The 16,889-nt window shown below is 40.2% G+C and overlaps 1 protein-coding gene across 1 annotated transcript in view; it reads right to left on the reverse strand.

Annotated features, from left to right (window-relative positions):
• The window catches only part of SLC7A11 (solute carrier family 7 member 11), a gene marked incomplete at both ends in the record, with an annotated part of 56,992 nt that extends 40,448 nt beyond the window's left edge, over positions 1-16,544 (reverse strand). The window contains 4 exons of the mRNA XM_082282575.1: positions 731-856; positions 9,411-9,526; positions 13,545-13,671; positions 16,268-16,544. Of these exons, the coding sequence (XP_082138701.1) occupies positions 731-856; positions 9,411-9,526; positions 13,545-13,671; positions 16,268-16,544 (646 nt within the window). The remainder of the gene's footprint in view (positions 1-730; positions 857-9,410; positions 9,527-13,544; positions 13,672-16,267) is intronic.
• Between the last annotated feature and the right edge of the window lie 345 nt (positions 16,545-16,889).

Raw genomic sequence — 16,889 nt, forward strand, 5'->3', positions numbered from 1 at the left:
GTGAAAAGAGGGCCTTTACAAGGGTATGTAGTGACAGAACAAGGGGGAATGGCTGTAAACTGACAGAAGGCATCTTTAGATTACATGTTAGGAAAAATTCTTCCCTGTGACAGTGATGAGGCACTCAAACAGATTGTCCAGAGAAGCTGTGGATGCTCTGAAAGTGTTCAAGGCTTTGGACGGGGCTTTGAGAAACATGGTCTAGTGGAAGATATCTCTGCCCATGGCATAGGGTTTGAACTAGGTGATTTTTAAGGTCCCTTCCAATCTAAACTACCATGTGATTTTGTGATTCTGTGAACTGTGAGCCCCCTCTACCTTCACACATATGTACCATGACTAGGGACTCTAGCACAGCTTGAGCAGACATCCTGCCTGGACTAAGCATGTGCTCTGGGGAGGTGTATGCCCAACTGTCTTTAAATCCCATCCTGTCCCTTTCACAAAGTTCAGACCAAAGACAAATTACAGAGTAAAGTAGTCCATTTGCTCCTTTGAAAAGCAAGTTTGATTGGAATAGTCTCATTGGCATGCTGAAGGAAATACCAGGTCATCCCAGTGTAGTTCCACTTCTAATCAATGGTATGACAGTTTAGAGCCTCAGTTAAACAAGCACAGACTAATTAAGAGATTTTGCTGCTATAAGCATTATGTGGTGGAGGCAAATGGGGAAAGACTGCAGAGAGAAAAGATAAAAGCTCTTTAAAAGCATTTACTTTTCATTTCATACCTTTAATTAGCTGGATAACTCCAGGGACTACAATTATCAGAATTGCTACAAGCTTACAAAAGGTAAGAAACATCTGAATGCGGGCACTCCAGCTGACACTTGTGCTATTCAGGACCATCACCAGTGCTGTGAGGGGAAAAAGTGAGAAAGAAAAAATTGTCACAAAATTCTTTGCCAGCAGAGTAGTCACAAAAACAACAGATCCTGATGCATTAAAGGAAATACACCCCGATAACCTTCTCCAGCTGTTGTCCTCCCACTTCCCCCATTCCCCTTCAAGGCATCACACCAAAGGGTTGAGCTGAGCCCCTATGCCTCACCCACTGCACTGACCATCCAGCTGTCCCTTCTTTGCCTGACATCCTTCACACCAAATTACAGCTTCATTAACCCAGAATTGTCAGCTGCTGGTAGACAATGGGCTGACAGGACCCTGCTTTGGATGAAATAAATTAATTGCCCAATCCTTGTCACTCCAGATTTCTTTGTCTGCACTGCTTTGAGTAGAGATTTACATCTTTCATAAAACAATAACAATTAATAATCATATTAAACTTTCTCACCCTCATTTAGGCCATGCATAAATTTGTCACTGCTTTACCTCTGGTCCTCCTTTCCAATTTCTCCCCTGTTTTTGTCATACTACCAGAGATGCAGGAGGGCCAGAGTGCAAGTACTGTGCCCATCCTTGCTAGGAATCAGTGAAGAAACAGAAACCCTTTACTTCTTGAAAACAAAGCCCATGTCTGCACCTCACCAGCATGTGGAGAGATCAGTCAGAAGGGTTTTTACATCCTGTCTGGTCAGTTCACATCTCCTTCTGGATTAGGGACAGCATCTTCTGGCATTTCCTACACCACTGGCTGACAGGAGGATGGCAAGTCTTGGCATTCTAGTGCCAGTTACTCTAGTTTACTTAAACAGAATCAATAAAGGAGTTTAGATATTAAAAACAAAATAAAAATTTCCCTAAAGAATGGAAAATAGGAGCCATTTTATTAGATAAAAAATCTCTTTCTCCTGCTGCTTCAGGGAAACATGGTCAAGTATGTTCCTCTCTTTCTTGCCATCATATGGAGCTAATGAAGTAGCTCCTCATCTCAATCCTCCTGTAATTCAAGCTCTCTCAAGAGCACCAGTTTGAGTAAATTGTTAGCCACATCACACATCTCAGGACACATAAAAGTACAATTTGCTAGTTTGCAGGAGCTAGCATTGTAAATCTGGCACGGCACAGGCTTTCTGGAAAAAAAGCCCACTGATTTATCTCAAGTCTTTTATACAGCTTCTCTTCACCAGCAAGGTTAAAAAATATTAAAAATCGTCTCATTTCAACTGAAAGTAGTGTGAGTTCAATGGAAAAGGGAGAAAATTCCAACTAATCTGGATCCCAATGTATTTTTAACATATTTTTAATTAAATAAAAATTCCCGGGGAAAAAAGTATTTTTCTAGAATTTTTTGGGGGGAAAGAGACAGTCCCACTCTCAAATGAGCAATTTACAAGTCGATATATACTCACAATATCACCTAACACAATTTTTTCACCAGAAAAGAATCTTAAAGATCAAAATCTTTACTCAGTTCTGTATCTCACCATATTTCAGAGCTGAAGTGCCCTTTTCTAACTCACAAAGAAATCATTCGGACTTCTGCAAAGTTTCACTTGAGACCCAAATACTTTTTCTTCACATTTTTACTTCCTTGTGTACCTCTATTTGGCAGGTACCAGAAAATCCCAGGGCCCTGATTTATTACTCTATTGTTGCAATACTACACTGACACATCTTGACTCATTTAACCCTTTAGGTTGCTGATGAATATTAGTGCTATTTGAGTCTCCCCTTCTTTTCCTGGGGCTTGATTACCAGCAAGACTAACAACTGTCATTTAAGCAAAATACATTTAAAGTATTCATTGACCAAAAGTGTTTAAGTTATAAAAAAATCTAGTGCCATAGTCAAGCAGAGGTTTATTTTAATTTTCCTAGAAGACTCAGGATATCATACTTTTCTTTTGCAGAAAGTGAAGCCCAGGCATGGACCAGCGCACAAGAAAATGTCAAGGAGGAGTTTTTTGGGTAAGAGTATCTACAATTTGATATCCAGCTTACTCAGAGTTCAGGCTGACTGCAACAATCAGTCTGTCACCGTACACAGGTCAGAGTAAGTAACATGAGCAGAGAGAGCTCCTCCAGGTTTTCTAATGCATTGGTTTCACTTTCCTGATACACATATGAGAATGGCACTGGATGGTACGGCCTCAAACACTTCAGGGATGGGTCAGCCACAACTTCTCTGGACAACCTGTGCCAGTGTCTTACCACCCACATCATAAAAATTTCTTCCATACATCTAATCTAAACCAGCCCTTTTCCAGTTTGAAGCCATTTCCCCTTTTCCTATTGTCACGGTTTAAGTGCAAATGGAAATTAAACCCAGCAGCTTCTTGTTCAACTACCCCCTCTCTCTCCCCACCCACCACTGGAATGGGGAGAACAGTCAAAGTAAAACTTGGTAAGAGAGATAAGAACAGTTTAATAATTGAAAACAATGTAAAACACAGTAATAATGGTAAATTATAACAGTAATGATAACAAAAAGGAAAAAAAAGCAAGTGATGCACAAGACAATTGCTCACCACCCACTGAACAGAGCCAGACCCTGCCATTCCCAAACCCAGATCAGATGCCCTTCCATGTAAATCCTCCTAGTTTATATACTGGGCATGATGTTCTATGGTGTGGAATGTCTCTTTGGTCAGCTCAGGTCACCTGTCCCAGCTATGCTCCCTCCAAGTTTCTTTTGTGAATCTCCTCACTGGCAGAGCATGAAACAGGGAAAAAGTGATAAACTTTACTTTGGATAAACTGGACTTAGCAAAAAAACAAAACATCAGTGTGTTACCAACACCATTCTCATTCCAAATCCAAAACACAGCCCTGTAACAGCTACTGAGAAGAAGTTACCTCTAACCTAGCTGAAATCAGGACACCTATCACTGCTTGCTCTTGTAAAAAGTCCCTTGATACAAATGTCCTTTGATGGTCCTTCATAAGAGTAAGTGTAGAGCTGGAGGACTGCACCAGTAGTAATTCAGGTTGCAGGGCTGAGACTTAAGTGCTAAGAAGGGCTTAGAAGATTTGAGACCAGTTTTATATTTTTTTAAATTTATTTTATTGTACTTATTAGCCTATAAGAGTTTACAGTCTTCTTTATAATATACTATTACATAATATAAATACATTATTGCTTATTATATACTACTAATAATAGTGGTAGAATTTTATAATAAAATATTTAGTCTCAATGGTTCTATGAGCATGACACTTGTCTAGAAATGTGGGTGTTACACTAGTATCATGTACCAGCACCATAGTACTGGTTGTATTAGCAACTGGATAGTGAAAGGCAATGGGGAAGTGGAGTCATGAAGAAAGCTGCTAAAAAGCAAGAAAAGATTATGACAGCTGTTCCAGGATTCAGGAAGGACATTTTATTCTGGGACTATGGCCATTAGTCAACACCCCTCTTCAGAATAGGGCCTATTGGAGATATGTAGAGAAACTGATTGTAGACACTTTGATAAGGGATCACAGCAAAGATCAGCAGGAAGCAGCAGTTTCTCAGAAAAAGAGCAGAGAAAGGAGAACTCTAACTTTTCTAACTAAAAGTCATGCATTAAGTGTGGCTGCATCCTCAATGAAGAGACAACTAGCTCCAGAGGGTGAATAACAATACCTCTGTGAGATGTCTATTCCAGGTAAGATAGTCTACCTTCAGGAAGTTCCTCTTCTTTCTCCACTGACTTTATGGGGAGCATAGAAGATTACCTTAAACTAAACACCTTGCTAAAAACAAGATTAATCCTAACCAAGAAGAGTGTGGAGGGAGGACAAAATGGGGTTCATGAACAATCAAACACAATGGAAACACCGAGCATGTTTTTCACAATCTCTTTCCTTCCCACAGACATAGCTATAGATGGATAACAAAATCTAATGGGAGAAGCAGCAGTGAGCATTACATCCTGGCCTACTTTTCAGAGTATACGTACCATTGCCTCAGCAGGAGACCAAGAAAACTGCCCTCCCATAACTTGTCAGACTTTTAGGGTCAAGGCATTCAAAAAATGTCAAAAAATGCCCTCAATTTGCAGACCCTAGTGAGCCAATTAAAAGTCACAGGAAGCACAAAAGCACCTATCAGAGCATAGCTGGAAGAGCATACCAGAGCATATCTGTTGGGGTCCCTTCCCCCCTGCCATGGAGCCCTGGGAGATGGGCCCTGGGGGGAGACACGGGGTTTCCCTGCCCCTGCTCAGCTTTGTTCCCCATTGGTTGGTTTGGGTTCCCTGATAACGCCAAGGACCCTCGGGTCCCGTGACTGCGGAGTTCCTGAGCAGAGCCCTGGACATGCGGCTGGAGAAATAAACATCTCTGAAACATCTACCACGAATCTGTCCATATATACTTCACTTTCCACGGGACTCCTGGTTTGAAATATGTGTGTTGCAGTAATCCCCACTGCGACACATATCCCTGCAAGCCAAGAGAAATTTTAATGTAAACTGCTTGTCTGAAGATTGTCAGCCGTAGAGAGTGGATCTGCAACATCTGCCATGATGAGGGAAAAAAGGGCATCTAATTATATATTCACACAGACACCAAAAAAGCTTGGGGCTGGAGCATTTGCCAGCAAGCACTGATAGACCTGTACAGCTGACCTCAGTTTTCAAGCCTAACAGCCAAAGTTTGGGGTATTTGAGTTTTTTGGCAGACTTCCCAAAAAAAAAAAAAATAGAGGGTGAAATTATATATTATTGTAGTGTAAAATGCCCAAAATACACGACTTAATGTAAATACTTATGTGAGATGATAACTGGTTTTCAGTCTCACAGTTTTTAATGGCTGAAACGTGTTTATCTGCTTTCTGATATAGAGGCCATGTGAAAAGTTTGGAATAGGCTCAGTTCCTATTCAGGCTACATATTGATAGAAGAGTTCGATACCTTTGCACAGTGCAATTTATCCCTCCCTGTTACCATTAGATTTAAGCTTACCACTAGGAAAAGAATTAATAGTTACAAATAAAGCAATATATGAATGTAGGGCCTTTTTTGCAATGATAGGCATGGTGATAGGATATTTTTCATGGCAAGAAACAATAAATATAGAGGAGTCTACCAACTTTCACTTCAAGAGAAAAATGAGTTTTAAACTCTTTCTCCTAAAAAGACTACCTTCAGCATCAGAACAAAGGTGGACAACATCCCTTTGCTTTGTGTCCTAGAGCTATTTTGTCCTGCTGGGACAAATTGGGCAGTTAGAAGGGCTAATCTCTTGCTTGCATTTTCTTCATCTGCCTTTCCCTGTGCTGGAGCACATCCATCTTCTCTCTCCTCTACCTGGCCATTTATTTTAATAAAATTGTAGTAATTAGATATCCTGCCTCTGGAAGTGTTCAAGGCCAGGTTGGATGGGGCTTTTAGCAACCTGATCTAGTGGAAAATGTCCCTCCCCATGACAGAGTGATCTTTTAACATCTTTTCCAACTTAAACCATTATATGATTCTATGAGACTATGAAATGTATAGTGTAATAAAAATCTTTGAGATATATGCTCTTCTTTCACATACAGTTAAATCGATGGAGTTGAGAAAAAGTTTATGGCAGACTGACAAATTGAGATCTGCACATACAGTATTTGACTAGGTTTTTCTCCTTATGAAGATTTGCTTAAGAAATACCAAGTGAATTCAAGTGATTTCTAAGTTTGAAAAGAACAGTAAGGTTTTGCTTCCGAGGTTCAGAAAGCTGTGGCATCTCTAAAGAGAATCCACACAAGCATCCTTCTCTTTGGACGTTGTGGTTGGTTGGTCATGTTAAAAAAAGAAAAACCATAATAATGGCAACTAAAAATGAAAGCAGATATTGTAGAATAGAAAATTTGCTTTTACAGATTGTTCAAGATTGCTCTGAACAGGTTTTTTTGAGGGGAATTTTGTGCCCAGCATATGTCTGTTCCTATAAGCAATAAAGACAGAACAAGTAATTTTTAAAGGTCATCATGTCCAGTAGTTGCATTTTAACTCTCATCTGATCTACATCTTCTCTGCACCATTATTTTTTTTTCACTGCAGTGGCACAGAGGGGGAGTGGTGGGGAGCAGAATGGCTGTAGCCCCTCTATGAGAAATATTTTTTGGCAGCTAGTAGAGAAGCAATAGTATTTGCCACTCCCCAACATAATCCTGGTTGCATTCACCTCAGTCAATCTTTAATAATAGGCTTAAGATGCATCAATGGAGATTCAGGTAAGGAGGGAAAAAAAGGAAAGAGAAAAGCTGTATTGTGACAAGGATAGAAAAAACTGGGCTACAATACTAGTGAGGGTTTAAAAACTCCCACACTGCAGATTTTAAGACCAGTTTAGACAAACATCTGGAAGAAATTATTTAGATAACACTGATTGTGTTTGGGATCAGGGGATCACCTGAAGATTTTTCAAAATTTCTCCCTCTCCTTTCTAGTACAATGAGAAACTACAAGGTAAAACAATGGAACAAAGTCTCAGCCAAGGACAGAGTTCAGTGGTGCATCCCACTGCCTTTCCCTGTTCAATAAAGACATATACACAACCAGTGCTCTCTCATCAGGCAAGGAAGGAAAAGGAACCAGGCATGAGTAAGAAAAAAGGCATGTTATTTCACTTTCTGATTAACTTAAAATTTGAAGTGGATGCAAATACTACTTTTTGCACCATTATATTGGCTCATAAGATCTTCAAGGCTCCAAAGTGTCTGTTCAGCTCACCACCTTAATCTTGCCTATCACTCTGCCTACATGTCCAATACCAAACATTCATAACAATTACCACCACAGCAGCTGATTCTTACCATACAAGGATAACAGTCAGGCACTCTGGGATCCCTGAGCTTAAGTGCAGCAGAAGTTCTAAGAACTACTACAAATGAAACTCCACTGTAGAGCATACTGCAAAAAATGAAGCCTCAGTCTGACATATCACTGTTTTTATCAGTGTCATCCCATTCACTACTACAAGTTTTCTACAAGAATCTCTTCTTTCAGTGAAAACACCAGTTCATCCTAACTCTGCTGTATGGACCCACTCTGCACTCTGAGCATCTGCTGTGACCTCCCCTCTCCCTTTAGGCTGTGATTATTTCAGCCTAACTCCACCTCCCCTGCAATGCTACTTATTTGTTCAACTATTTTGCCAAGCCCTGGCTTATCACACAGATTTTCACTTAAATTACAAGTAATAAAAATATATTTCAAATTGTTCACCTATTATGCTTGAATCACAAGCAATTAACAAAATGCTTTGATGGAGTCCTCACTTAACATTCCTTCTGTCTCAGTGACCTTAAGGTTACTGAACATCTGTTTCACTCTTATCTTGCACTGAAATGTTTTAGACAGATGTAGCTGTAAAAAGTCATTGACCCCAAAATTCAAGCTCTTAATTCAATTATTCCTATGAAACCTATAGTTTGTGCATAATCAAGTTAGAAAGGAATGCATTCACATACTGATTTTTTAACACTCCCAGAGGAATGGAAATCTTATCAAGAGAGCTCCCACAAAAAGCCACAATAACCTGGAGACTGGAAATTTCAATGTCAATTGAAATCCTTACCCTGAAGAAAGAAAAAGTCATCTGAACCTATTATTGTGCAAAACTGAAGGGGTCTCCTGTGGGCCTTTGATCATTTTGCATGTCTTAATTCCTTTTTCCAGTCTTTTTGTTTCTGATATGTGCACTGAGCAAATTGAAAGGAACAATCTGTTACTAATTACTCAGGTCTACTCTGTACTCCCTCCCAGCACAGCTGAATTCCAATGTGTGCCCACAAGGAGCATCCTCACCAGTGACCAGACAGACCTGGAAACAAGCCTCTACAAGCTCCAGAGTCCCATTCCCATGACCTTTTGTGCCTTCCCATTTCATGCACCTTCCACACCAGCCCAGGTACACCAAAAAGCCTCTGCTCTCAAGGTAGTGTCCCTCTTTGCAGTGCAAATATTGGCTTTCTGTAACCCTAAATGATCATTTTACACTAAATGCAAAGTTTGCAAGTACAGGACAACAAGCTGGCAACAACCATGCACCAGGCTGTATGTTCTGCTCCCAATATTCAGTTCCTGCTTCCTGAACCACAAATGCCTCAATAAGGATTATTGCCAGGATGGAAAGAGTGGGACTGGGGAAGATGATCTCATGTTGCCTGTCTGCACTCAAGAGAACTACATTTCTTCATGACATCATACTTGGCATTCAACTGCCTCCTAAAACCAAGGTAGCGCAAAGCACTTAAAAACAGGTAATCATTCTTCCATATCTCTGGCACTGCCTCACCATCTCTTAGGGACTGAAATTGCTTCTACAAAAATTATGGAAGTTTGGCCATTAATTCAAGTGGCAACAGAATCAGCGTTGGTGATAGATTTTTCCTGCCATTGATAAAATCTGCTGTTCTTTTTACTCCTGTGTTAGTCCACAAACACACACACCCAGGCAAAATGTCACACAGGTGCCCCCGGCATTGGATGCACAGTAATTAATAATTTACATCAAACAACTACCTGCTCAGTGTGCTATTTTTTTTTTCAATTGATATAATTTTACCCCTCCCTGAAATTTAAAATTGGATACTTACTGATGCCGACAGCTGTAATAAGTTTAATTGCAACTTCTGGGATTTCACACTGCATAAAGAAAGGCTCCAAAATGTAGCGTCCAAATGCCAATGATATCACTGCTGTGGCAGCAGGGCTAGAGTGAAAAAAAAAAAGTGAAAAAATTAACCTGCAATAGTACGTAGTTATTATTCTTGTGGGATCATGCTGTCGCTTCACTATCAGAGAATTGTGAACCTTAATTTTGGTGCTTTCTTGTAGCTTTGCTGACATGTACTGTGGTTTCTGAATGTAGCACTACTCAGTGATTCTGATGTTGACAGCAACAATTCCTACCAGGGTGGGTCTTACAACTTCCATGTTGCAAAGCAGTCGTAACAAAAAAGGAAAAGTATCAGCAGAAATCTTCATTCAGTCACTTGAAGCAAACATAACCAGAATTGGATTACATGGGCAAAACCCTGCACAAAAGTCAGTGAATTTTAGTGGCCAGATGTATCTCACCCCCCAGAGACACAAGCAAATTAATTTCATTCAAGCTGAGAATTCTGGTTTACTGAAATAAGTATCCAAAACCTACCCAGATCTTTTATTAAATTCTGAGAGTCCAAATGGGATTTTCTAAAATACAAACAGAATTTGTTTCTTTTATTGAGTTACAATTTCTGAGCACTGCAAGTGAGAGCAAAAATCCCTGAAATACACCACAGAATACCATGAAACAAAGAAATATAAAAAAAGACATAATGTTTCTTTATTTGGCCAGTTAGTGCTTTTCGTATTAAGAGTTAAGCTATCCAACACCCCACAAAGTTGTTGCATTTACAAATTTGAAATGTTCATAATATTCGTACAGCCTTTCTCTTTGAGAGGAGCTAATTGCTTGACAAAAGCCTTAGCACTGACACACATTAGTAGCAAATTAGCCTGTGCCTGCATATTACTGTTCATGTTCCATTTGGGAGGACATTGTCACCCTTCTTAGGACAGCTGGTGGCATCTGTGGTTTATCACACATGCACTGTAGTACAAAAGGCCATATGATTCTTGAAGAATTTCTGAGTTGAACAAAAGTCCATGCAAATTTCTTGTTAAAAAATTTACAACACTTCACAGAATTTTGATAAAAATTCCATGGAACAGGGTAAAAATTCGGCAGAGATGTTGTTATTCTCCATCAAACAATAAAAGAATTTTCCACAAGGGAGTTGCAACCTGGAAACAAAACCCACTTTCTTTGTGTTATGACTCAACACAGAAGTCACACCCGGAGCTGGACCAAGATGCAGAGAAGCACAGAACAGAAATATCTTCCTCAGAAAGTTTCTGCATGGACAAGCAAGGGCTGCTGCATGTGTATCACCCACCCGTGGGGATGTTCCTCTCACTGGTCAGCAAACGGCTTTGCAAATTTTGTCTGGATTTTCATAGACATTTACTGACTTTACTTCAGTGCAATATTTCTAATTCATATCAGAAGATCACCAGGCTTCTGGTTTTTAAGTACTGCAGCTTGCCATATGTAGTTTTGGAGTGTCCTAGATAAGAGGAAAGATCAGATCTCTGGAGCTGTCCCAGACTTTTTTCTTCAGTCCCAGCTCCTTTCCCCAGAACTTGGATTTTGTCCTCCTATTTCAAGGAAAAGCCTTTTTAAAGAAGGCCACACCACTAAGTTTCTAAAAACATAGCTCCTAATTATACCTCTAATAAATAGCTGTGTCTCTGACATTCCCATGTCTCAGGGGAGAAGTTGCTGGCAGTGCAGTCAATCAGTGGAGGTGGAAGTTCAAAGAATGGAGAAGTATTAAAAAAATATACAGATGGAGAGTTTAGGGACACAGTTCAGTGGTGAACTCAGCAGTGCTGAGTTAATGGCTGGACTCAATGATCTTGGAAGTCTTTTCCAACCTTACTGATTCTGTGCTTTTCCTTTTGACTACCGTACTACTGGCAGGCTGGCAGCCCTCAATAGCTGTGTGTTCAGGAGCAGGTAGAAAGTTCATGACCAGCTTTCACTGAGGAGCAAGGATACAAGCAGACACCAGCTGAGGAGCAGGACAGTGTCCCATCACATACCACAGGTGAGTCAGGCACCTGGCAGCACACTCTCACACAGCCTGTGTTTAGCAACCATCACAGTGAAGCTCTACAGACAATGCATTCACACTGTTGTCTCCACTTGTTTGAAAAGTAGATGTTGAGGTTTCTTCAAAGGTATATAAATATACATAAAACACACACAACCAGGCTTTTGGAGAGAAAAAGGTTCACAGTTGCACTGGGTGAGAAGCAGTGCAATGTAAGGCAGACCTAATCAATATGAGGCAGAGTTGTTAAGTGTGTCTTCCACTGTCAAGTAGTGGCTTTACAGAGGTATATATGAGAGCAGGAAATGTCTATTTTGTTTGTGACTGCTTCACCACCCTATGAGTGCGATAATCCTGCAACTTTTCAGAAGAAAAACCAGCCTAGCTGAGAAGTATCTGTGCAACTTCATCTGTTGAAAACAAAAAATAAACACATATGAGGTCTCAAGTTCTTTGATAGCAGCAGCCAATTAGTTTCCTGATGCAGGAGCCAGATATAAAACTCTACACAGAGTTTCAGCAGTGCTGCTCTGATCATCGCAAGTTACAACATGTACGCCTTCCTTGCTGCCTCTCAGACTGGGTGATTAAAGAATCCACTGATGTTCTCTCCCATGCAAGATGATTATTTTCTGGGTGTGGGGCAGATCATGATGACTAAGAGCATTTTTACAACACTCCTGGGACACTTCAATATATAAAAAAATAATTATTTTGTGAGGAGAGGAATTTATGATACCTGGATTCTTGTGGGTGTTTGTGCCTAGGTTAATAAGGTGCCTCTGCCTAACAAGATGCAGATTAAGAGGGCAATTTCTAATACTATTCCATTTGGTTGATTCTCTGATGTGAAATGATATAGCTGTTCATAGCACTGTGAAAACACAGGTCTCATTCCACTGCCTGATTTTCCTTTTTGGCAAAAGGTTCATACAGTTGAGACATCTGCCCTTTCATCATATTTAATGGAAATCATTCAGTTAATTCAAAGGTTACATTTGGGTGGGGAGGTTGTGTTGGACCATCTGACATACAAAATGATTTCCTCTGGAAACAACATAAGGATTTACAGATTCATAATGACTCAGCACCATCAGCACTTTTAAACTCAACAGTCTATGCTAGAACATGTCAATGTTATGTAAACAGTTGTGATTTGAAATGAGGCTTGTGCTTCATTTGTGACTAATCTACTGATTGCGGAAGAGACGGGAAAGAAGTGCTAACCAGCCTGAGGCGGGAATGGAGCATTCCCAAAGTCATTTTGTGCGAGTTGCCCTGTTCTACATGCATCAAGATCTCCAACCTCAGCAATACTGCAAAAATAAAAAGAGAAGTTCAAAGGCTACACGTGAGTTTGATATGTTGATCCATTTACATTATGAAAGTTTATTTTACATGATTCAACACCTTCGTATTGTAATTCTTTACAATGTCAAAGGCTGCATGAGTCACAGACTTACACACCAAGGCAGTATATTGGACATTTTAGGTATGTGAAGACAATGTTTCTTTATTTGGTCAGTTAGTGCTTTTCATAGTATGAGTCAAGTTCTCCAATACCCCACAAAAGCAAAAAATCAGGGCCCAATCTGACATAAAAGGCATATATGGTGTCCCAACTCTGAAAACTACTGGACAATAGTTTCACCAGGAGTTATTCCTGTATCCACAGACAACAGCAATTGCTCCAGAAGGTAGTGCCAAAACTGAGAAAATGTAAAGGTGACTTCCCTCTTCACTGTACTATATCTAGGTATGGCTAACAACATTATTAGTGACATCAGTGGACATCATAAGCCTAGCAAAATTAAGGCAAGTAATTGAATTTTTGTGGTAGAGAGTTTTCTTATTCCCCCCATACATGCACACGTCTTCTTGAACATTTCAAAGCAGACAAGGAAAATACCATTTTTAAACTCTCTGAAGCAACCATAGTAAAAGAACACAGTTAATTGACCAAAATATGCTTGATTTGTTTCGGCCAACGTATATCACAGATTTTTATTTATGACTGACAAGTGCATTGCCATCAGAAAAGAAATGGAGGAGTCACAATACACTTACCGAATGATGAGTAGTTCAACCCAGACCCTCACAAATGCAGGTAACGGGCCAAAGGCCTCCAGGATATAGGTGTAGTGACCACCAGATTTCTTAATGCATGTTCCTAGTTCAGCATAGCAGAGGGCACCTGTGAGAATTCAATTGTGGCAACATGAGAAATACCCAGAAATACCTATCAAAACATTTATAGCCTAACCAACAGACCTGTCATGGTTTCACAACTACTTTTTATATGTTTTAATTTTTTTCCAATTAATTTGGTACGTTTTAATTCATTCAACTAGATATGCAGTTAACCAAACTGTGCATTTATTCAGTTATATTTAAAGCCACTGGCCAAGCTATTTGCAATAAGTGTTGACATTCCTCTGCATCTTGTGAAGAGGGACAACAAAATGGGGTGTCACACCACCCACCCTACTTCCCAGGCAGCCAGACTGCACCAGTAAATGAAAGATTTCTGACACGTTTGCTTGTTATCAAAGGCTGATTAGCCCTTTTCAGCCTTAGAGATGCCTGGCTCAAACTCTGAAGGTCTGAAAACTGTATTACCTCTCCTCAGCCATGGACAAAAGCAACCGAATTGCCAAAATTTGGAAGCAGGATCTGTAGAATAAGAATTTTCCTCAACATTACTTCTAACGTTTTATATACAAAACCCAGGGAATGGCTTAGTCATGGCTTCTCAACACTGGTGGAGTGGTTTTGTGTACTAAAAATGCAGTGAAGGGTCAGGAACCATCAGCCAGTTACAGAGCTGGGGATTCACAGCTCCATAGGTAGACCACATCAATACTGTTTCACAACCAATAGACAGACAGCCTTCTTGGAAGATTCTGAGAAGCCAGTAATAAACATTAATAAAGTCTGTTAGCACTGCATCACACAGAGTTAAGATCAGCAACATACATTAACTCATTTCAGCTCTCTTGCCTGCATGCTTTTACGCTACAACACTTTTAGATAAAAACTACAGTTGTCAAAACCACATCACATGAACAAGCCCATTAAAGCTGTACCACATGATGACAAATTCTCCAGTCTTGTTCATTTGTTTTGTTTGGGGCTTTGCAAAAATGTGGCAACTTTTATTCACTATTCTTTAGCTTACGTGAAGATGTACTTAAAGGAATCCTTGCAGCCACATTAAAAAAAGAGCTGGTTTTGCATTTTCTTTTGCCAGACTCTTCTGTTGAGGTTCAGGATGAAATGAAATTGTGTTTTAATATATGTTATACACACAGCCTCAGCAAGACCTTAAGTGACCTCTACATGTGATTTAATTACAATTGGGTCATGCAGGGAACTAAATTTTTTTTTAAATTTTTTTTGAAAAGCAACAACGACCAAAAAACAAACTGTAACAGGTCGATTCTGAGAACAAAATACTATCTCTTGCTGTGCCAAATTACACAGTTACTCATATCTAGAGGTCTGGAAAATGACCTAAAAAATCTGTCTGATAAAAGAGATTTTTTGTTGTTGTTGTTGTACAGACTTTATTTCATAGCCAGAAGATTACTACTACTGAAGTTACATCCAGAAATGTAGTGCTTAAGCAAATTCTGGGTTAAGTAACTCAAAAGACCAAGGTCTTTTGACAGGGTTACAAATAGCATCTGAGGTTTTTCTTAGCAGGGGAATTTTGTTGCAGGCAGAACTTCCACATTTGTACAAGAGATTATGCTGCACATTGTACCAATACACTTACCATTTGACCCAAATGGGTCCTAACTTACTCGGACTGTTTTTTGGCCTGGGTGGGTTTAGCCTGAAAAGAGTATTTTTTTTAAGCTCAGAGCCAATTTACACAAGGTGGCATTTGCATGTTCTGCCTATTAAGGGTCACGTTAGTCCCTCTTTTTCCTCTTCACCTCCTGCCCGTAAACAAGTAGCTTCCCTTTCAAATAAAGCCAATATTCATGTTAGTTCTTCAGTTTCTTTGAGATTAACTCATTAACTAGGTCAATGAACCCTCTGTCCCACAGAGGCCAGGGTGGAGTTTTCCACTCTGAATGAGGGTTTTGTGTACAGAACAACTTAACTGGACTTCTTCAGAATTCAACATTCTTCAAGAATACAAAGAATTAGTAAAAACTCCCACAATAAGCAGGCCAGCAATAAAACTCCAGAGAATATTTGCTTCCATCACACTGGTTTTTGTAGCGCAATCTTTTAAAGCAACATCAGGAGTGAGGAAGGAAGTAAAGAGCCGGGAAGAGGGGTGATTAGTATTATTGGTTTGCTCCCCTTCAAGCCAATACAGCTTACATACAATGGGAATTATTCCTCTCAGACCTCTTCTATCGTCTAGGGAACTAAATTGAGCTGTCTAAACATTTCAGTGGTGTTCAAGCAGTGTGCTCATCCAGCTGCCGGGGGCTTTACAAGCAAACCATATATACGTCTTACAGACAGGAGAAAAATATACATACAGCACATTCTATGGGGGGAAATGGACATTTGGTTTTCCTGTTCCTTTAGGGACCCATTAAAAAAAAATTATGCTTCCAACTTTCACCAGCTGGTGCCAGGAGTGGCAACAGGGGTTGCAAATCTTTGCACCCTCCACAAAACCCATCCTGCAGCACAGACCTCCTGTAGTCCCATTGGTGCTCAAGCTCTGCACTGTGACTTCCTATCCAATAGTAAAATCAGAGAAATAATCACAATAATTCACCAGCTGCCCCTCTAGACCAATTAGAAACTTTTCAGGGACTTACCAAAAAGCGAGAGGATACCACACACTGTCCAGACAGTCAAGGACATGCCCACGCTGCCTGTGTTCTTCAGGATGCCTTTGGGAGAGATGAAGATGCCAGCTCCAATGATAGTGCCAATTATGATGGATATCCCCCTCAAAAGCGTCACTTTCTTCTTCAGCACAACTTTTCCCTCCTGGGCTCGCTGTCTGCTGTCCATAGAGGACAACTTGCCATTAGCTTGTCCCTGCAAGTAGCTTCCATTAGAGACTGCGGGCACAGCAGCTTTCCTAAACATGCTACAGTGTCACCAACACACTGCTGGCAAACACAGGCAGAAAAGTTTTCAGTAGAAACTCAAGGGGTTTTTTTCACTCTATGTAGCCAACTACTTTGGGTCTTCCTCTGTCTTCTGTTATCTTTCTAGCTGCTCCTACGCACAGGTAACAAGCTCCTAAAAGTATGTGAGCCCTTCCTGCGATCCAAGCCCAGCTCAGAAACACCTGTGTTTTCACACTGTGAGCTGGTACTGCCCTATCATTGGAAACCAGCTCAGCTTCCGCATGGACTTGTATTTAAGCTCTTGTCATACCAAGTTACTCTAGCTGAATGATGATGCAAATTCTCCAGGTTTGCATCAGCC

The sequence above is a fragment of the Coloeus monedula genome, assembly GCF_965178545.1.
Source record: "Coloeus monedula genome assembly, chromosome: 5".
NCBI classification, from domain to species: domain Eukaryota; kingdom Metazoa; phylum Chordata; class Aves; order Passeriformes; family Corvidae; genus Coloeus; species Coloeus monedula.